The 21,421-nt window shown below is 41.9% G+C and overlaps 1 protein-coding gene across 4 annotated transcripts in view; it reads left to right on the top strand.

The window, feature by feature from the left end:
• The first annotated feature begins 2,416 nt into the window (after positions 1-2,416).
• The window catches only part of KMT5B (lysine methyltransferase 5B), a 35,011-nt gene continuing 16,006 nt past the window's right edge, over positions 2,417-21,421 (top strand). The window contains exons 1-3 of one of the 4 annotated variants that reach the window (XM_081854157.1): positions 2,417-5,780; positions 15,334-15,569; positions 17,971-18,118. In XM_081854157.1, coding sequence (XP_081710283.1) covers positions 15,410-15,569; positions 17,971-18,118 — 308 coding nt within the window. In that variant the 5' untranslated portion in view covers positions 2,417-5,780; positions 15,334-15,409. Of the gene's footprint in view, positions 6,309-6,382; positions 6,485-13,362; positions 13,600-15,333; positions 15,570-17,970; positions 18,119-21,421 lie in introns of those variants that run through there. The other 3 variants (XM_081854156.1, XM_081854159.1, XM_081854158.1) reach the window with 3 other exon arrangements.

The following is a 21,421-nucleotide window of genomic DNA, read 5'->3' as shown; positions in this document are numbered from 1 at the left end:
GAAGTTTCCCTTCTTCTTTGAAGATTTCTTGCAGCACTGGAAACTCAAATGGCCTTGTGCTCCACACGAAAAGCACCGCTTCAATTTCAAAGCTTTAACAGCAGCAGTTTCACTTTCACTTTCCCCTGCTGAAGACTCAGGCACATTTTCAAGCACATTTTTAGCAGCACAGTCCCGGCTTTCTCTAACAGCCTGTCTGCGATCCCACTCATTCAAGAGCACGCTAGACACATAATCTTCTGTTAGCCGGTCAGCAGGCATTGTGGAAATCTGGGTAGCTACTCCATCGTAAGAATCATCTAGGCTATTTATCATCAGCATTGCAAACACAGCCTCTGAAATAGCCAGGTCTCGCTGAACAAGGTCCTGTCTGAGACGCTTTAACTGAGATAGATGGCTAGGCAAATCACCACCTTTCTGCAACTCCAACCTGCACAGCTTCTTGAAGAAAATCACACTGGAACCAGCATTTTGTCTCAGATGCATATCTCTCAACTTATGCCAAACAGCTTGTGCAGTCTCTTGACCCTCTAGGTTCACCAGCAAGTGGTCTGAAACACTCAAAACAATTGTCCCTCGGGCTTTCATATCTGCAGCATGCCACTCAGCCCAATCATCATCATCTTTATCTGGAGGGTCATCTTCTATGGTGTGAAATAGCTTTTCCCTCTGCAAAAGCGCTTTCATCTTAACTTGCCAAACTGCATAGTTTTCAGGCGTGAGGAGGGGAAAGGATAGAGCCATCTGGCCAGAATGTGCACAGGCCATGTCTGCTATTACTCAGAGCAAGAAACTTCCCTCGTGCAAACACAGATAAAGCCTTGGACTTCTTCAGCCACTCTCTCTCCCACTCAGAGCGCAATTAACAGGCAAACAGGGATGCTATCTTCTTTATTTGGCAGTCAGCAACATACCTCAAGCAGCAGCAACAGCAACAGCGGCAGCTTGAGCACTCTGCTCCAACACAGCTCTGCTTCTAGGCACCACAAAGCAGTCCAGCATGCAGCCTCCGTTCCTCCGTCCAGCAATCAGCAACAGAAACCTCTGGCGACTGGGACGACTGGGATGACTGAAACAATGACTGGTCAGACGACTGGGCCCATAACCGATGTCAGCATCGCCCTTGAGCCAGTGTACCGACTGGACTCATGCACTACAGCCCCGACTGGGCTAGGCGAGCTGGGTAGCACTGCCAGAGACCTCCTTTCCCACAGGAACAGGTCACAGTGCTGTGGACTCACAGCTTGGAGCTGAGAGCACCGGATTCACTGTCTCAATAATACAGTCGTTGCGCAGCAGCGTTTTGCAGAGTCTTGCAGAGTATAAACCACTCGGAGAGCAGCTCTGTAAAATATCCTCCTTTATTCTATAACTACAGCTATGATACAAACTATATACAGAGCTAAATATTCTGAGCATAAATCAATGCTATACTCTGAGTGCCTGCAGCTGCTCTTAGCAGCAATCTTATCTATAAACACGATCTCTTGCACTCTCTCTCCGACACACTGACTGACTCTCTCTCTCACACAGAGACTGACTCACTCACTTGACTAATTAAGTAGAGAGCAGTACATTGCTCCTCCTCTCTGTAGAGTCAGCAGAGACCTCAGGAGATTCTTGGATATGGGAGGGGTGAAATCTTCCATGGGAAAGTTGTGAAATAGGTGCATGTGTACAGATATTGTAGATTTCCTGCTTACTGCTAGTTTGGGGGAATGAACCTTTTCCCCACCTCAATACTAGCTGTTCTCTTCTTCCTCATCAGACTGTTGCAGCTTTCAATTAAATATGTGGTGTGTGACAGCAGCTGTAGTCAACCTATCTATCTACATTCAATTTTGGAAGTCTGCAGCATAAACAGAGGGAAAACTAGGGAAACAAGACCTGCTCCCACATCTCTGCTGAAAGACCAACTCACTTTGCCTTTTTCTCCCTGAACTGTTTCAGTTCCAGCTGGACATTATAACAGCTTTGTAACTTTAAGAACTGCTGCCTGAATGTGCTTGTTTTCTCCTTTCCTCCTGGTCCCCTTTTCTTTTTGTGTCCTGCCTTTTAGATTTCAAGCCAGCTGGAGGGCAGGGACTATCTTGTGTTATTGATCTTACATAAGCTGCTATAGGAGCTTTTTCAGGTAAAGAGTGGGGAGAAAATACTACAACTTATTTATTTAAGTAGTCACAGCTCTTAAACACCATTTGAAAAAAGGGAAATGGACATATATTGGCGGATGCGAGAATATATTTGGGTTGCTGTTGCTTGGTTTGAGAAAAGAAGGCATCAGTTCTCTAGAGATATTACCTCAGTGCAAAATCCACATATTTAAAAGGCTGTATTGAGGAACATGTGAAAGATCAACACATTCAAAAGGTTATATTGAAATATTTCCATATTTTATTAAGATCACTTTCCAGTGCCTGATATAATACAATGGAGTACTTCCCCATAGGATGGTTCCAGCTGTTAACAAATTATGTTGCCTGCATATTAGCAACTTATGACATCGGTAGAGCCCTCAAATGAATTACAGGCATTTATTTTTAAGAGAATGCCATCTAGTATTGATCATCTGTAACACTCTGATGCTGTTTTTAAATAAATGCAATACATTTCAACAACTGTCTTCAAGCATTTTTGTATTTGTCACTTGTTCTTATTTTCTGTGTGCAAATGTCAATGACAATGAACCTTTAAAACAAAAACTTAAACAAATGAGAAGTGGTTGTCTTTCCTATTCTTGGGACCAGAGATTAACTCAATACTATTTTCATTTCCTGATTGTAAAGTCACGGAAACTAGCAGCAGAATGTGTTTGTATGCACATGAAGCAATTAATTACTGTACCATACCCAGTTGGAGAGGGTGCAGATCCAGCTAAGCGGGTGTAATGAGCTTAACCCTGAGGTAGAACCACCACTAGCTCCTTGAAGGATGTGTCTTCCCTCTGAACTAGAAGCCAGCCTTGCAGACTAGGAAGCTCCTACCATCAAAGACCCATATCCCAGTAGGCTCATCAAAGGATGGTGAGTCAAAAGAACAGAGCTTAAAGTTCCACAGAGATGGAATATCCATATAGGATTTCTCTGCAGAACATCCTATAGGAGCAACAGGGGAATTGCTTCCTGTAGCCAGATGTCGACAAAGATCCAATGTCATCATAAAGCAGCTTTCCATGACTAAATGGGAAGACACCCAATAGAGGAGTATACTTGTTTGGCTTTGTGGGGAGGTAGCCTAAATAATACATTGGTGTGTGAAGAATGTGCAGCAGATCAGGGCCTCTGTTTGCCAGACAAGAGAACCACAGCAAGTATTGTATGTGAACTGCTGTACTATAAAGATTCTCAATGCTATGGAAACAGTTGCTTGTGCCACAATTTATGGTAGTCCAGTTCTCTTGAGATTATGTGGAAATGGTGTTTTGAAGGTAGAAAATCTGAAACCTCTGTTTTACAAGAACAATTATACATCAGCAGTAGGTCTCTTCATGAAAAATGCAAGTTTGAGTTGGGTTGTACTGGTTATCCTCTTCTTGTTTCCATTTCACATTGCAAAATTATGACCAAGGGTCATTGCACTGCTCTGTTTGTTTGGGGACAATTCAGGGTAATCCATAGGAAGTGGGTTAATGCAATGCATAATCCATCAGGGCACTAAAACAGCATTAAAACACACACATGCATTTGAGTTCATACTGCCTATTGTCACACTTAGTGTTACTGCACACTAGTTTAGGCAGCCTGCTATATGTGCAGCTGAGTAACTTACGCTGTAACACTCACGCCCCTGACTTTGTGTTATATATACTGTACTGCAGTGTTTTGAGTGGACCTGCCATACCCACCCAACCCCAGCTCTCCTTCTGTGCCTTTAATGTCAATGTGACAGACAATGTATCAGATGAAGCTTTTCCCAGGATTATTCTTTCCTTATGTAGGAAAAAGCTTCACTGGTTACATTTCTGTATATCAAGCTGCCCTTAAAGGTACCACCAGAGTAAAGGCAGTTTGTTTGTTTTTAAGTTGGCTTCCCCAGGGTTAGTGGCTTATTAGAAGAGAAAGTGGTCATAAGGCCAATTTTTTTGTTTTGTTTTTTAATTAAACAGGTAAAATCTAGAAAGAAAGTTATACTGAAAGATTTGTAAAATTGTGCTCTTGACATATGACCTTGGGAACTTATGGGGGGAATGTTCCAATTTTCCTCAGATTCCACACTATTCATCTTATTTGATTCATATGTTAATCTGAAGCAATTAAAAGCAATGTCTCTACCATAATGCCCTCCCTCTTTCTCAATACACAACAGCAAGTGGGAGGGGGGTAGAGAGAGAATGCTTGAGGAAATGCTGCTGGGCTCTAGACAGGGTTTAGAAAGGAGAAAACAAAGTGCTTGCCGGTACAGATATTAGCTCAGCCAGCTGATGTGCGAGTAACTTGCTCACACACGAGGCCTACTTGCATGAACAGTGTAACGTTTGACGTGAGGACACACGGGGATATTGCAGCTGCTACTTCCGCGATCAGAACTGCAAGATACATCCCCCCACCCCAAAAACGGAAGTAGCTGCTACGATCTAAGTTTCACTGCTTCAGACGTTAAAATGAACATAAGCAAAAAGCTAATTTCCTTTTTCTTTCGGAGGCATCAAAATTGCTTGCAAACGGCGACTAGACGACTTCCACATCTATGGCAATGAAAGGGGAAGGGAGATAAGATAGAAACCTTCCATTTTTCTCTTGCAAATGTTCACGATCAAATCAACGCTGGCCAGGCCCTTTAAATGTAGCCCTCAAGGCACACTGAAGGACTTGGGTAGAGCAAGTAAAGGAATTCCTTTCTCATTTTAAGGGCATTTGTTCGCAGGACACCTTGCTGCTATATTCTCTTGTGAAGTGTATAAACACTGTAGCACCAAACAGCGTGTTAGCAGGGCACAGTCGAGGTCCTTCCTACTTACAGGGAGTCATTTTTACTCTTGATACCCAAAGCGGTGTGAATAATTCTTTTTCCACGAGGCGTTTATTTAAAATGCTGCTTTGCATACTGACAGCATAGACCCGACTCCCCAGGTGACAAGCACCCTGTCACCTTCCCTTTTGCTCGATGAACTTGAGAGGACAAGGAAAAGAAGGGGGGACCCTATGAGGCAGAAAAGCCACCGATGAGCTAGGGGGGTGTCATGGAGATTTTTAAACCCCACCCAAGCTGGTGATGGAAGTCAGGAGGGGGAGCGGGTCTGGATCAGGACACAGTAACGCAGGTCTACACAATGCGGGACACCTTGCCCCCAAATCAAACGGAGCCCATCAACCATGTCGTATCTTCAGCTTATCTAGGGACTTGACAACTCCATTTCTGGCAGCAAAAATAAAAGGCATGTCGAGTTCCTGGTGGGCCATAACATGACCGGTGAGCCACGTTCGGCTTGGCTAGTTACAACGCGCAAGGATTATTAGGTAGCCTGCCGTATGACGACCCACCAAATCTACACTCAACTCAAACTGTCCTGACAGTCTTCGCTTGAGGCTCCAGCTTATTTAAAGGGCTGCGGGGAAAGGGGCGGATTGATTTTTTTTTTTTTTAATGGTTTCTTTCGGGTTCTCAAACTATACTGAGCAGGCCTTGTTTATATGTGTATCCCTCCGCACCGAATCTTGCGAGTAAGCGTGCAAACGGCCTTCATGGTGTCCTTCCGCGGCGGGGAGAGGTGTAGAAACTGCAGAGGCGAACGGGGATGGGTTGCTGTACCTCGCTCCGGCCTGTGGAGTTAAAACGCTAAGGTAAGAATCTCTTTGGCGGCGTATTCCTCCGCTCCCTCGCAAGGAGGTCTTCGCCCAGTCTGCCGTGTCCCTCCGCCGCTTTTGGAGCACACAAGCAGGAGGCGCTTCTTTTGGCTGTGCGAGGAAAACAGGGGGTCTGGAAGGAAGACAAAAGACTTCAGCGCGCAGCGAGGATTTGCCTCAGTGGGTCTGGCTCGGGGCGCCCGGTGTTCCTCGCGGAAGGAAGGACCGTGCCTGGGTTTGTTGTTGCTGCGCCGCAGGGTCGTCGTGAGGGGACTCGAGGACTTTTTCTCTCGGGGCCCGGCGGATGGATCTCTAGGTAGCTTTTCCAGATATCGTTCGCCCTCGCCGCCGCCATCTTGGATTTTAATCCGCCATTTTTCCCCTTGGAATTATTATTTTTATATATATAGATGATTATTTTTTTTCGCCTCTGGCCGAGATTCTGGACGGCGGCGGCGGAGGCTTTGTGGACCTGCGGGGCCGCGGCTGGCGAAGAGGACTGCAGTGCCCAGGGGCAGCTAGGAGGTGAGTGCTTGGCGGAGGCGGAACGAGGGGAGGGGACGGAGGGGTGTGTGTGTGTGTGTGTTTGTGTGTTGGGGGGGGGGTGTCCTGGAACTGGCACGGCGGCGGCGAGGGCCCCACTCCTTCCGGGGAGGGGGCAGGATGGAAGCGAGGCCCCCTCAGGCTGGGCAGGGCCCGAGGTGGGGCGACGACCCGTTGGCGAAGTGGGGGGGGGGGGACCTGCTTCTCGTGACGGAGGAGACGAGGGTCTTCGGGGGCAGACATGTGGGGAGGGGTTTCGTTTCTCTAAAGGGCATCAAATAAAGAAATGGCATCGTGCGCTTCGTTCCTCCTCCGGCGCCCATAGATGAGGACAATACGGTGGGGCTGGGAGGGCGGGCGGCGAAGGAGGCGATGGGGATGGCTGGGGCCTGCAGGAAGAGCCAGGCAGCCTTTCCTTGGAGGTGGCGGGAGAGGGTCGTGTCAGCACTTGGGAAGGGCCACCAAGCGCACCTGGGGAAGCAGCCGGGCAGCTGTCCAGGCTAGAACGAGGTGCTTCGAGCATCCCCCCCCCCTAGCGGGGATCTGGCACCAGGTGCTGCTCATCGCACACCTGCCCGCTGCGTCCGCATTTCCATTGAACTCTAGAGTGTCCTATTCATGGAGGTTCCTAAGTGACTCCCCCATCCAGGCCTAGGCCTCTGCTTGGCTTCCCGAGATGGTACTGCGCACGGGGCGCCTTCGGACCGCTTTTATGGGTCTGGCAGGGGAAGGGGAGCCACCCCCGAAGATCGGACGGGCCACTTAGGCTACTTAGGTTTTAGAAGCACCCGCAGAAAGCGGCGCTGGGCCACCAGTGGCTGTGAGACCCGCAACACACCCATCTCCCGGTTGGCTGTGACAGCTGGCATCCCTCCTCCTCCTGCTGCGCTGCTTCGGCGTTTAAGGGGATGCGGATCTTCGGAGAGGTGGAGCTGGCACGGGATTTCTGTGATAGGTGGCGAAAAGGCAGCTTGATCCTGGGTGTCTCGTTTTCCCAGCGTTTGAGCTGGGCTTGGGGAGCGGTGCCCGACACGGAAAGCAGATGTGACTGGATCGGGCAGGGCAGCCTTGAGTGGAGGAGCATTGCTCCCGGCCTTTGAAGAAGGCGAGAGGCGACCTCTAGGGGGCACCGTAGTTTCAGCTAAGGGTCGGAAAGCAGAATAGACTTACCTCCCTGATCCAGCTGAGCTGCAAAAGAAGTTTGTTCTAATCTGTCAGCTGTCAGGATTTGCCGGCTAGTTTCGCTCTGCATGAGATTTGAACAAAGCTGTGTGCAGAAATGCTTATTAAACTAGGAAACTTGTTTTGGCTTTTCCACCACAGACACCTGATCACTGAAGAATGAATATAAAAGAGTGTCTTTTAATTATTGACTGAATTATTGACTGAAATTCCATGATTTTTTGTTGATGGTTTTATTAGGTTTTTTTCATATGTAAAATGAATCCAGTTTCTTCTAAATACAGTATGATCAGTAATCTCCTACAGGGGTATGGAACATGCAGCCCTCTAGATGTTCCTGGATTACAACTTCCATCATCTTCCTTGACCACTGACCATGCTAGCTGAGGCTAAGGAATTGGAGTCCAAGAACATTTGCGGGGCCCCAGGTTCCCCAGCCTTCTCACCCGAGAAAGCAGTTTTTTCTTTCCACCAAAATGTTTGTTTTAAAGAACATTGTTGTTTTGAAACAGAAGGAAGTATCGGTAAGCAGTTGATAGAGTTACTGGTGGGAAATTATGTTCTAGGTGATGGGGAGTAGAGTAGTTTGATTACTTTTTATACTCTGTTCATGGATATCTTAGCATTCTCAGAAGCTAATTGGGATCACAAGCAGACTTTCCTAATAAATCTCTTGCTCAACCACTGTTGCCCTGCAGTATAGAGCTGCATGGGACTGCTGGCTGTGTTCTTCAATCAGTTCATGCAAGGCAATGTTGTTGTCTATTATGCTGAATATTTGCAATGCACAGGGATTTCTTACTGATGTCAATACAGAAAGTGCCCCTGTAGGTTTGAAAACCGCTCCTATATATATTGTTCTCAGAACTATTTCTTACAAATAGCTATTGAAGGCTGCAGGTGGGTCCCACGTGGTAGAATTATTGCCTAGACACAGAAAACTAGAATACTAGGGAGAGGTTAGGCTAGAATCCTCTCTGACCTCCTAGTTTCTATGCCTAGGCAATTGAATAGAGCAGTATTCAATCACATGAATCCCACCTACTGAAATGATGAAGCCTAGATAGATTTCAGACCATCTGCTCTTTGTGAGAGCTGTGTTGAAGGGATGCAAAACAGATACAGTGATATCTTTCATTAGAACCCATTACAAGTATACACCCTTTTGAGCTGTGGAGAATTGGAAAAGTATTTTGTTGAAGTAGCTTGCCATAAATTTGGCAGACAACTACTATATTGTTTGCATTTGTTTAGGTCTCAGTATTGACTCCTTTCCCTTGCTTACCTTAGGCATTTAAATAATATAGTAACACAGTATATCCACCATTGTTGTGGACAAATGTTTGTTCATGGTGTATCATTACAGAAGTTATATCTTGCATTTGTTTTTCATGCCAATTCATTGGAAATGTAGGAGGCATTTCTTTGCACGCTTAAAGTAAGAACTTGTCTAGGATGCATTCTTAAATGCTTTTATTGCATATTAGTGAATTTAAGAAGCTTTTTCTTGAGTTGGATGAGTCTTGAACTGTGTGATTTGACTATGTAGATAACATTTCATGAGGTATTAGTTAAATAAAACTTAAAAGAAAGTAGCAAAACCCAATTGGCAGAGCATTCCAAAACCCCAATCTTCTGTGCTGGAGAGGGTTTGGATGGAGCAAAGTTGCCCCTCTGCCCAGCCCTTCCCTGTTCTGTCACTGGGCCAGCCCTGCTGGCAACTGGCAAGGAGTGCCCAAATTTCCCAAAGGGTGGGTATAAGCAGCCACTGATAATACCCCTTCTAGCTGTAGCCAGAGGAAACACCTGAAGTTGGGCATTTCAGAGACAGAAAGGGGCAGGGGCAGGACTGGCACAGGACCTATCCCTGCTAGCATCAAATGACAGTAGTGGAATTGCTCAATCCAACTCCTTTGCTGTGCCAGTCTGGGAGATGGCAGAGCATAGGGGCAGTTTTTCCTTCCCACACCTTCCACCCTGGTTAATGTGAGCAACAGGGCTGTGGATGCAGTGGTTTGTGGTGCCACTTCACATAGCCATGCTGTTGCCTGTCAGGGATTAGGACAGCCTTCTTAAACTCATTTTTCAATCTCTGTAAGTCACTTCGTGTGCAGGTTTTTTTTATTCTGTACTGTTTTAGAACTTACTATGTTGTAGTTGTATTTGGTACCTGTCTAAAGTGAGCCTAATAACATAAAAACAGAAAAAATACACCAAACTTTTGTCCTGTAGTTTGTTTGTTTTTGCCAAAAATGGACAGCCTCCAAACTACCTTTAGTAAATGACTAGATTAATAAACTTTACGAATTATCATTAATGTCTAAGGTCCTAGAATTAGATGATACTAAATTTAGGGATTAAATAAAAAAACATTTAATTCATTTTTAAAAATTAATTTTATTCTAGCCACTAGGTGATATTTTGGTGTTTAAATTGTAAATTCTTCATATTATTTCATGATTCTAATATTTTTTATTCTGATCAAATAAATGTGTGAAACAGTCATTGTGATGTATCGACAGAGCACTACTCTATTATACCTATTAACCCATGGGATTGCGCAAAAATGCAGTATCTATTGCTGACGTGATTCTGGCATAATACCCTAGTTACAACCTTACGTTTAGTGCAATCAGTTTGTGCATCTTGTCAGCTCTATCATTTTGCTGGCGAGTTGCAGGATTGATCTATTTGAGGTGGAAAACATCTTGGTTAATCACTTTGGGCTGACCTGGGTCTGGGTCAAGAGGTGTTTTCTGCTTCATGTAGGTCAGCTCTGTAATTTTCTGGAGTACACGGGTACGCATACAGAATTGGACATAAACGAAATAAACTGGTGCAGCATTTTACAGAATTGAGCTATCTGCAATTAATTGCGTTTAAAATCAGTGGCCCTTGCTTCCAACAATAAATGTATGCAAGTTGCAGTTGTAGTAAGTAGTTTTTCTAGCAAGATTTATAAGTCTTCTTCTTATAAAGATTCTGAGCCATTGATAATGTAATTAAATTGCACTGACTTCATCTTAATATCGAGTCATTGGCAACCTCAAGTGAAAAAAGCTGGTCAAAGGGACAGATCTTGTGACTCTTTATCTTCCTGAAGTTGAAGGTAGACTTCCACAGCAATTCAGTTTTAAGTAAAAAGGATATTAGGACAGAATGGGTATTCAACTGAAAGTAATTGAGTATGGGTAAATAACGTCCATGCTTGGATTATAGGGATCAGTGGAATACTTGTTCCTGTTTTAATGAGATCCTTATTTCCATGTATACTCTCTTTGACCTATAGTCTGCTTCCCTTCCTCCCCCCCCCCTTTTCATTTCGTTTAGCTTAGACCTGAAATGAATGCTACATGTTGAACTTCCAGTCTTTGCCCCCTCCCTTTTATTCCTAGTACAGTTTGAATACGTAAGAGTCACTAGCAGAGTTTGAAAGCACCTGCAATACTGTGATGAACAGAAGCTGTAAACGTTTTGATTACACTTGAGTACAGAATCCTATTCTAAACCAACTCTGGTGCTAGGACTGTGCTCTGGGGTACTGAAGCAATTTTTTTTTGTACAAAATTGTAGGATCATTTTTGTTTGCATTTATTGGATGGCTTAGGATACCTGGGCTGATGTATATGTTTTAGTTTAAACAATTTATTCTGCTTCTGATGAACCTTTAAAATAGGTTGTTATTAATAGCCTGTCCCCATCAATTTTTCAACCACTGGTGTTTGGTACAATACATCAGACTAAAAAAGTTAGCAAATAATGTAAATACTGTGATACTTAGTATTCAAATCACAGTTTTCCTAAGTGCAATGTTTGCTCCCTGGGAGGGGCGCTCCAGCCGCTACAGGTGCTTTTTGCTCTTACCTAGATTGTTAGATCCTTTGAGATACTCATAGAGAATAGCCTTGACAGACTTTATTCAACAACTTTTAGCAGTTTTCTTTCATTTGGGATTAAATACTTCAAATAATAATGAACCCCATGGTCTGGATTTGTGCATTAGAACATGTAGCTGTTTGGAAGACCTCAAAGCTGGAATACCTACATGTTCTTTGACAATCTGAAATCGGTATTGGAAGAATTCTGTGGGGAATTGAAAGAAATGGGTGGGGAAATGAAACAGGCCCAGTACATTTTATCAAAGTGAAGAAACTTAAGAGTTTTTAAGAAGCATGCCTTTCAGGACTTTGATCCCTCCATCTTGATAGTTTGGTACGTAAGCAGGTGATATCTAGATCAGTTAAAATGGAATGTGATTATGAGGTCTTGCCCATTCTTTTTTTAAAAAAAAAATCTTCCCATTTTCCCTATTGATTGATTGATTGATTGATTGCTGTGACCCAAGCAGGTAATAAGTTTTAGATGAGGAAAGGACCACCCCCAAATTTGCAGATACTCTCCCATAGAGCAGTGGACTCTCACCATCAATTTGACCTTTTAAAATAGTTGGGACTCAAAGCTCTAATAGTGCTAATAATTTCATAGGAAAAAATGTTTCTGAAATCCCTCCCCCCAAAAACCCCATCTAGTGGTGCACACAACACAAGAGTCCAGTGCATGTACTCTGGAAAGTGGGGGGGGGGGGGAGAATATTGTGCAGCTTTCTTGTGTCTTCAGGAATGAGCAACATCCACATTTTTAGACAATAATTCTGCATAAAACTGAAACATTTCTTCTCATTCTAGGACAAGCATCCAATGCTAGGCAGTTCTTCTAGAAACTGCCATAAGACTGCGGCCAATCCATCATTCAGACAGCTTCAACACCCCTAACCATCAAGATGACGGACTTTATCATGTCTGTTAAAAATCACTTTAAACATGTTTTAATATTTAATATACTTCCCATTCTACTATGGGGCTGTTCGTGGTCTCCCATTAAAGGGACTCATTGAGACCACATCCACAGTTTCAGCAATGTTGCTGCATTAAATGCTTGGGACCACTGACAGCCTTTGATGGACAGGCTTTCATGCCCACCCAGAAGCATCTTGTCCAGACTGAAGGCAGTTATGTGGATATGCTAAAGAACAGTTAACCTGAGCATTTACTTGATGCCCTTCCCCAGAACAATCAACCATTATTCAACCACTGATCTAGATACAGATACCTCTGCTCCACAATGCCTTTACAGCTGCTTTGCCAGTAGAACACTGATGCTGACTACTGCTGAGTACTTCCAGAACAGCAATAGGTTACTTTGGTGGCCTGTCAAATTCTGCAACACTTTCTTCCTGAACTTTGTACTTGCATCCAGTCCCCTCTGCTGACATCGCAGTATACTGTTCCTGTATCCTGCTTCATACTCCTTTATGTTCCCGTCTGCTTTCTAAATGAATTCAGTGGCTGCTGACTTCAGCTCATCCCCAACTTTGCCTTCACTTTTTGCTTTGGAGTGGATCTCTTGGTAGCTGGTCCACAATGGATTAGACCAGACTATTGCTTGTTTCTTTTCCTTCTGTTCAGGCAATGGAATAAGGCTCCCTACAACTCAGCTGGTGAAAGGCAGTAAATCAAGATTCAGCCTGGAGTCACTCTTGAAAGGTGGTCACTCTTGAAAGCCTTTGCCTGTTACTTTCAGAGTACCTCACCAAACCTACAAAAAGGATAAGTGTTTGAGTACTAAGAGTGCTGCTGTGTGCGTTTCAGACTGTTATCTCTTTTAACAAAAATGTAATTAGTGGGAAGTGCAGTTACATTTCTGCAGATATGTACTTGCAGTGAATCATCTTTTTCAAGTCAGTTTCTTGTTATGATTTCTCATACTGAACCAGTGCTGCAAAACGTTATTCCAGAAGATATAATACAGGTGACTCTGAATTTACGCTGGGGTTACATTCCAGGGATAGCCAAAATTGCATATAGTCAAAATGTATTGGGTTCGATGACGGATGGGATTGCCAAAGTCTTTTTTCTTGGACACTTGCCCCCTTCCCTCCTCCTTTTTTATTTATTTCATTTTTTTTGCTAAACACACGAAGCTAAATGCACACTTTAAATGTTCGTAAATTGTGAGTTGCTTTTAATCCTCAAAGTAGAAAAATGAAAGAGTTAAGGCCTAACACTTACTCTCATCAACATATGGAATATAGGTGAGCATTGGGAACTGGAAAATACTGAGTTGCTTGCTCTCTGTATTATTGTCAATTGTGAAACCAGTGGTCAGTTTAATGACTAACAGTAGTTAACAGCTTGTAATTTGAAAGAGATGAATGCAATTATGTGTATTGAGTTACCACGATTAAAGCTTTTGCTTTCATGTCATTTAAAACAGGCTTTTGCCTGGTATCTTTTACACAGTAAGGAATTTCATGCAAGGAAATGCATGGATTTCCATGTAGGTGAATGAGCTGGTTGATAGTAGAGAGACAGATCACTCTGTTGTCTCCACCAGCCTTCTGAATACAGTGGTGCCTCGCAAGACGAAATTAATCCGTTCCGCGATTCTCTTCGTCTAGCGGTTTTTTCGTCTTGCGAAACAAGCCCATTGACAGCTTAGCGGATTAGCGCTATTAGCGGTCTAGCGGCTTTTAGCGATCAGCTGAGAAGCGGCTTATCAGCGGATCAGCTGTTAAGCGGCTTAGCAGCTTAGGAACAGGGCGAAAAAAGCGGGGGGAAACCCGCGGGAACTCGCAAGATTTTTTCGTCTTGCGAAGCAACCCCATAGAGAAATTCGTTTAGCGAAGCGCCTCCAAAACGGAAAACCCTTTCGTCTAGCGGGTTTTCCGTCTTGCGAGGCGTTCGTCTTGCGGGGCACCACTGTACTGTGGTGGCTGTGAAGGAAGGCATGCATCACATCTTGCATGGAAATGCAGTGAATTGATAGAGAAAAAGACAGAGGAATCTGTTCTTCCTCTACCTGCTATACATGTTAGTCATGGAGAAAGGAAAACCCCTTCTTCTGTAAAGGACTGCTAACTTTTCTGGACTTAATTTACAAGACTGGATTTTAAAAGCTGAGACTTATTCTGGTAGTAAAAGGTACTTTGTTATTGTATGTTCCAAACACTTAGTCTAAGCTTTGTGGTAGTACAGCAAATCCCAGATCAGGCAATATTATTGGAAAACGAATTACAGACAATGACTAATTAACACACATCCGAATTTTGCACGATTGCACATGTGCACCAAACCTGGAAGTGACCTTAAAACATCACTAAAAGGGTGGAACAGGGGAGAACGAGGCAAGGTGTGCTTATATGCACTCTGAGGCCAGGAATGGAACCCCTGCATGAAATGGTCATCAACTGTAATATACCGTCGTACCTTGGTTCTCAGTTCATTCGGAAGCCACAAAAGCCGCATCGAACATTCGGCTTCCCAAAAATGTTTGCAAACTGGAACACTCACTTCTGGGTTTGTGGCGTTCGGAAGCCAAAACCTTCAAGTCGCAAGGCGTTCAAGAACCAAGCTATGACTATAGAACTCTGGCAACTTAAATGTATTGTAGTGGTAGTTGAAAAATGACTAGTTTGAGCTGAATTTACAAGTATGTCTGTACACTGTACAATAGGGATCAAATAGCTCATGTTTTCTTTTTTGCCAATAGGGATTTAGGGTTCCTGTAAAGATGAGTTCATTCACAGACAGTATTTGTGGAGTATATTTTTTTCAGAACTGTATTTTATATGTTCTGTTGTTTTTTGTTTTAATGTTGTACACTGCTATGGTATTATTAAGTGTTTAGCAGTCTCTACATGCTCCAAATACCTAATATTCTGTGCATTGCCCACAGTATGTCAGTTATAGGCAATCAGACATATGCAGTAAATAAATAAATACATCACAGGAGTGTTTTTGACTATTGTGTATTCTCTTTCTGCTAGGAAGCTGAACAACAATTAACTTCTTAAAGCCTTTGGAAGAAGGACTAAATGCAACGGGGACAAATTGCCTGTGGGAATGAAGTGGCTGGGAGAATCCAAGAACATGGTGGTGAATGGCCGGAGAAATGGAAGCAGATTATCTAATGATCACCATCAGAACCAGTCCAAATTGCAGCACCCTGGAAAGGAAAATCCAAAGACTGGCAAAAATGGCGTTGAGAGACGGTCAAGCAGATGTATGTATATGCTAATGTGATAGGAGTGATCTCTAGTTAATTATTTGTAATTTCTGGTTTCCTTATGGAATATTGTGGTGTGCATTTTTAATGTAATAAATGTATTTGTTGAGTATATTGTTTTCTCTGTACCTATTTACATTGTTTCTGGTTAACAAATTGCTTTATTGCATGACAGATTAATGTGGTTGAATAATTCTTTCTTATTTCTGAAATAAATCTTAAGTCCCAATAAATGCTTAAATGTGAATATTCTTCTATATTAAATGTGAATTATCAGAAAAATTGTGCATACCTCAATTTTTCCACATTTATGTTGTGTCCCAGAAAAACAAGGGATTATGCTACAGTCTACAGCTATGAAATCAGTGGGAGATTTGTTGTTTACTTCACAAGGATATGGATTGTGGTCTTGGCATTCATGGAAATAGTTGCAAGGACCTTGTGTTTATTCAGTTTAATTTTGATTTACTTATGTCTTAAATATTAATAAAAATGATAAAATTGAGATTAAAAATCTGATGATCCTGCTCTATCATATCTAAGGAGAAGGTTGACCATTGTGCCCCAAGACACACTGTACTACTAAAAGGTTATTGGTATTGCATAGCCATATGCAACTAATGACAAAAATAAGTTTGCCACCTTCAGGCATGTGTATATGGTGTTGAAAGATAATCTTTATACAGTACTGACAGAAAGATCCTTTGTAATTCATTCTTATTATGCAGGTGTTTGTATTTCATGTGCCACTACAAATTTATGTTGGTACAAAATTTGGCTGTCTGAAATTATTAGCTCTAACCTTTTAAAAAGAGCAGTGGTACAAATATTTATTCAGAGAGTGGTCATCTGTGTTTCCCTGCTCCCATCTGCCTAGCATGGGCTGCTTTTCCTTTTGCACTTTTAGAACCTAGAAATTAAGAGCCTTAAAAAGGAGATAGGGGTCCTTCAGTATCTGTTCTCCATGCTGGACAGCAAGTGGGATGCTCTGTCTCATGTTTCAGGCCTAATCTGAAGCTGGAAGGGGCTCTGCTAATAAATTTTGACAACATGGTCACATTTTAAGCAAGACAGAGCTCATGCACATGGTCTACTTGCATGATTTTTCACTTTCACAGAACAGTATTCATAATCTCATAAGAGATCACAGCTCCCTTATGCTGGTCATTGACCAAACGCATAAGCAGCTTTTTCTGCAAGTCAACTATTGGCATACAATTGGAAACAACTCCGCTATGTTAAGTAGGGCTATACTACTGATGCTTCCAACTGCGCTTTGATTATATTTTAATTTTAAGCAGCTGTTGTTTAATGTTATAAGGGAAGTGAGATAGCTATGTGGCTCTTTATCATTAAAATAGAGAAAGATTTGCCCAAAAGCAATTTCTGCATGTCACAGTCAACCAAGCATGTGCTAAGTATAAGGCCAGTTTGAGAAACTGTGTCTTCAAAATATTTGAAGTCTTTATCTACTCAGCATTCATTAACCAACAGAAAACATTGTTAGCTCTCTGGTTGGCAGGTTATATAGCTTCCACGACTCATTTCACCAGCTCCAAATGTATGGCCCTGATGTCTTCTTCCTTCCCTGTTTTTACCAGAATAGAGCAAAACTTTTGAAAACCCAAATATTGACTTTGGATACCAATTAAATGCATGCATGGTAATTTCTATAATTTATTTTGCATATGCAAATATTCCCAACCTGAGCTTTTCAGGATTAAATAAACATTGTGTGCTTCAGTTGGAAATGTGCAAAGCAAGACCAATATAAAATGAAATACAATATACCTCTTGCAAAAAGTTTTGTGGGGGCATTTAGGATGACATGTAGGCTTCATCTGAAAGGCACCACTGGTCATTTGGTCAAATACAAATACGATAGAGGACTAGCTTCTTTCTAGAATAGCATCACTGCTGCCACCCTGCCAATCTTGTTTAGAATATATTTGTTTAGTTCTAGTTATATATTTAATAGTACTAATGACACTAAACAACTTTCATGTCATTTGGTGGCTCTTTATGAACATTCAGTGATGCTGAATTAATCATTATGTCACCAAATAGTTTCATGTGGTATAAATTGGTATAAACTGAAGTTTAGGGGCCTCGTTTGTTACATTTAAAACTCTAAATTCCCCAAGGTCAAAGTGATGTATAAATTTAAAAAAAGACTATAAATCAAAAAACAGGATGTGATTGGAGTCATACAGCAGAGACCCATTCTCCCATCTTATGCTGCCACCACTTTGAACTTCTACATTGGGGCAAATCACATTGGTCTCAAAGCTGTTGCTCATGTTGTTGTCCTTCATGGGATTGCCTCTTAAATGGGGAAGATCCAGAAGAGTCAGTAGTCTATTTTGGCTAATGCTAATATTTCTTTTGATTTATGCAGGTAGTGGTGGTTCGGGATTTGAGGGCCAAAGTCGCTACGTGCCTTCCTCTGGAATGTCTGCCAAGGAGCTGTGTGAGAACGATGACCTAGCAACTAGTTTGGTTCTTGATCCATATTTAGGTTTTCAAACACATAAAATGAACACTAGGTAATTTGCTTTGCTTTATCTATCTAGAAAACATAAAACCTTGTGTGTATTAATAGTAAATAAAAACGTAGATCTGAGCTCTCAAATTCTGCTTGCTTTAAAAAAAACACCTTTCAAATAAAACAATGTGTTTGGAATTGTGCTTCAAATATTCCCTTGGAACCAGAATGTTTGGCCAAGTAGACTCGTTCATTTATACTTTGTTTAATCTCCATTGTCTGCACCAGGTGAGGCTTTAGGCTAAATCCTATAACCAAAGCTACAGAAATTCAGCTGCTAAAATCTTGAATTATCCAGACCATTATATAAGTGTTCCCACATCTTACTATTCATGTGCTGATTAGATTTCTCACTCATTAACAACATGGACAGCCATTACGATCAATCATCATTTAATGATTGATTGCTGCCTTTTATCACTCAGATTAGCTTTTATTAGGTGATTTGCTTGAGGTAATATGATTTGCAGATTGAACATGTGAGTTCTCCATTTATTGTTGTATTTTGTGGTAGGAATATTTTCTTGTTATAATTCACATTCTTCTTGTTTTTCTATATACTATTGAGCCCACAATATAATTTTTAGTTAGGTGGGTTCCATTTCTGTTTACTATCCTGGCACCAAGCTCAGTCTTCAGCATAATAAATAACACTTTTAATAGCCAACCTCTAAAGCATCTTGCTGAACTTAACATTTCATACTGTACACAGCTTAGAAGCTTCTGGAATGCTCTGCAGCAACTGCACCACAGATGAAACAAGACCGACTCCTCAAAACAGATTTGTCTTGGGTGGGGGGAGACCCAGTCCCATTGTGCAGGCAGAAGTCCTTCTGGTTACAGAGCAACTTGGTTGAATGTAATCCTGTGAATTGTAAACCAAAGAAAGCTTAGGTTACTGCTTGTGGCTTGTTTCAAAAAATCTTATATGAGTCCAGGTTTGGATGGCATGATAAACCAAACTTTGACTGACTTTATCTGTCATGTGGCAGGAGTGGGGTAGCACTCCAGGAACCTTTGGGTAGGATGTGCCAGTAAGATGCATTTTCACATTAAACCACAGTTTGTTTTAAACAATAGCTTAATGTGGCATATAGAGCAGGCCACTGTAGAGTTTTGAGATTCCTGTGGGGAGGAGATTCTAAGAAACTTGGAGATTTGTTTCTGTGTAACTGTCTTTACTCTGGCTTTATTAGATGAGATCTTTCTGCTTAGACACACTTTAAATTGAGTTTGAATAATCTGTCAGATTGTGGTGGCTTCAGGTATTAGGAGAACTTATTTCTGGTTGAAACTCATAGAATCATAGGAGGTTATTTTTCATAAGAATGTTGCTTTAAATATTTCAATTCTGGATCTTCCTGCATGTTGACTTGGTGGGGGAAATGTTCTAATTCATAAAATGGTTGCTCTTTAAAATACCTATAAGCCTACTTAAAGATAGTGTTCTACAAAAAAAGATAATGTTCTCCAAAAAAAATGGTCCAAAGTGATGTCTTTTGAACATAGAATCCACATCTGCTTGATCAATTCCTGGTTTAATAAGCTGGGATATACATGAGCTGCTCACACTTGCAAGCAGCCTGTTTGCTCCCACTTCACACGAACGAGGAAACAAAGCAGAACACTGTTGTTAACCATAGTTTCTTGTTATGTGGGAACTTCGGTTAATGGCTTCCAGACAGGCCAGAATTTGAAAGGCAACTTTCAATTACAGTTCACTGCATCTTCCTGATGTGTTTCACTGCTCATGTGAAGGGAGAAACAAAGCTGGAGCAGAAGGGTTGTGTGCAAGTTTATGAAACTCATGCGTATCCTGTCTTATTAAGCCAGGATTTGATTGTGTGAGCTGAGCCAGTGTACCTTGTCATCTAAATGAAATTATTAATGAATTTCTGAAGAACACATTTCAGCTGTTTATAAAAAAAAATCCAATCACAGGGTTGTTGTTGTTGTGTTTTTTTTAAAAAAGAAGTCTTTATTCACTCTATATTCATTAATTTCTTCAGTTCCTTCCTCTATCCCTGTGCTGGAGATGTTTTTGAAATATTTAGTTCAGTAATGGTTTCTGACACAGTGGTCATGAGAGAGTCGGAATAGATTAACCACTGCAGTAAGAAGAAGATGAATTAGAGATGAGATTTTCAGAATATTACATTTTCAACTTTCACTTTTATTTTAAAATAAGGGCAAATTTTGCAGCAGAAAGCAACTTGCTGGTCCTTAGCCTAACCACACATACATTTTGACTTCTTCACAATTTGAGGCATAGGTCATCATGTGTATTGGAGATATGAAAGTAAAGTAGTCCTAGGGAGCTAGGTTTGATGCCTTGCTCTTTAATTACCGACTGAACATTTGTGTAGAAGCAGCACACATTGAGTCAGTTTGTAAGTGTTTCTTTACACTGGCAGCATAATCTTTTTCCTTTGACTGACATCTTAGACTCGTCTTGCTATGGCAGGCTAGAGAACCTGTGGCCTTTGAGATACTGTCAGCCTCTATCTCGCAGTGGCCTCAGGCCCGTGGGGCCTGTGGTGAGGGATGACTGGAGTTACAGCCCAGCAACATCCCATGGACCACAGGTTTCTTTCCCCCGTGGTATGGTTCTTTGTAGCTTGTAATTATTGATGGATAACTCATTCAGTGTGAAAATCGGTGCTCCTGTTTACAGTTGGAGCTGGGGAATACACTTGAACTGGATAACATCTTGTTTGGGTCCTGAGAGCTATTGAATTGAGACCTACCCCAATAAATTCTGAAATACAACTGTGAAGGTCCATCACGATTCCTCAGCTGCTGGTTTTCAACAGTTTGACAGTCCAAGAGGAATAGGCCCCTGAAATCCCTAGTTGTTTTTTTTAAAAAAGTTCTTTGTCATAAATTCTCTTCCCACTCCATCAATTCTTTGTGATGAGTTTGGAAAATGCTTAAGTATTTCTGTGTTCTGCCCAGAAGCTTATTCTTGCTTTCTGATTATGCTTCCAGTCAATGCTGTTTGAGCTAGTGTTACCTAGTGTGACCCCAGAGTCAGCCATGACTCTTTTTAAATAATGTGCCACTTTTCTATAATCAGTTTGAGAATAAGTGTTTACTACAAGTGATCTTGACGGTTTTACCAGAGTACCTTGCTGGGGAAAATGCTATTCCCTTTTTTTATATATAAATAATTTTTATTAAATTTTCCACAGCTTTTTATCATAACAAACAAAACATGACAATAGAAAACATGCAACATGTATAATTTCAAACTCTTAATTTCATATTCCTTACTCTCCCGACTTCCTCATACCTCCCCTTTCTG

The sequence above is a fragment of the Podarcis erhardii genome (assembly GCF_964252035.2).
Source record: "Podarcis erhardii genome assembly, chromosome: 1".
In the NCBI taxonomy this organism is placed as follows: Eukaryota; Metazoa; Chordata; class Lepidosauria; order Squamata; family Lacertidae; genus Podarcis; species Podarcis erhardii.
Note: the sequence above shows the minus strand (reverse complement) of the source record. Positions and strands in the feature narration are given on the sequence as shown.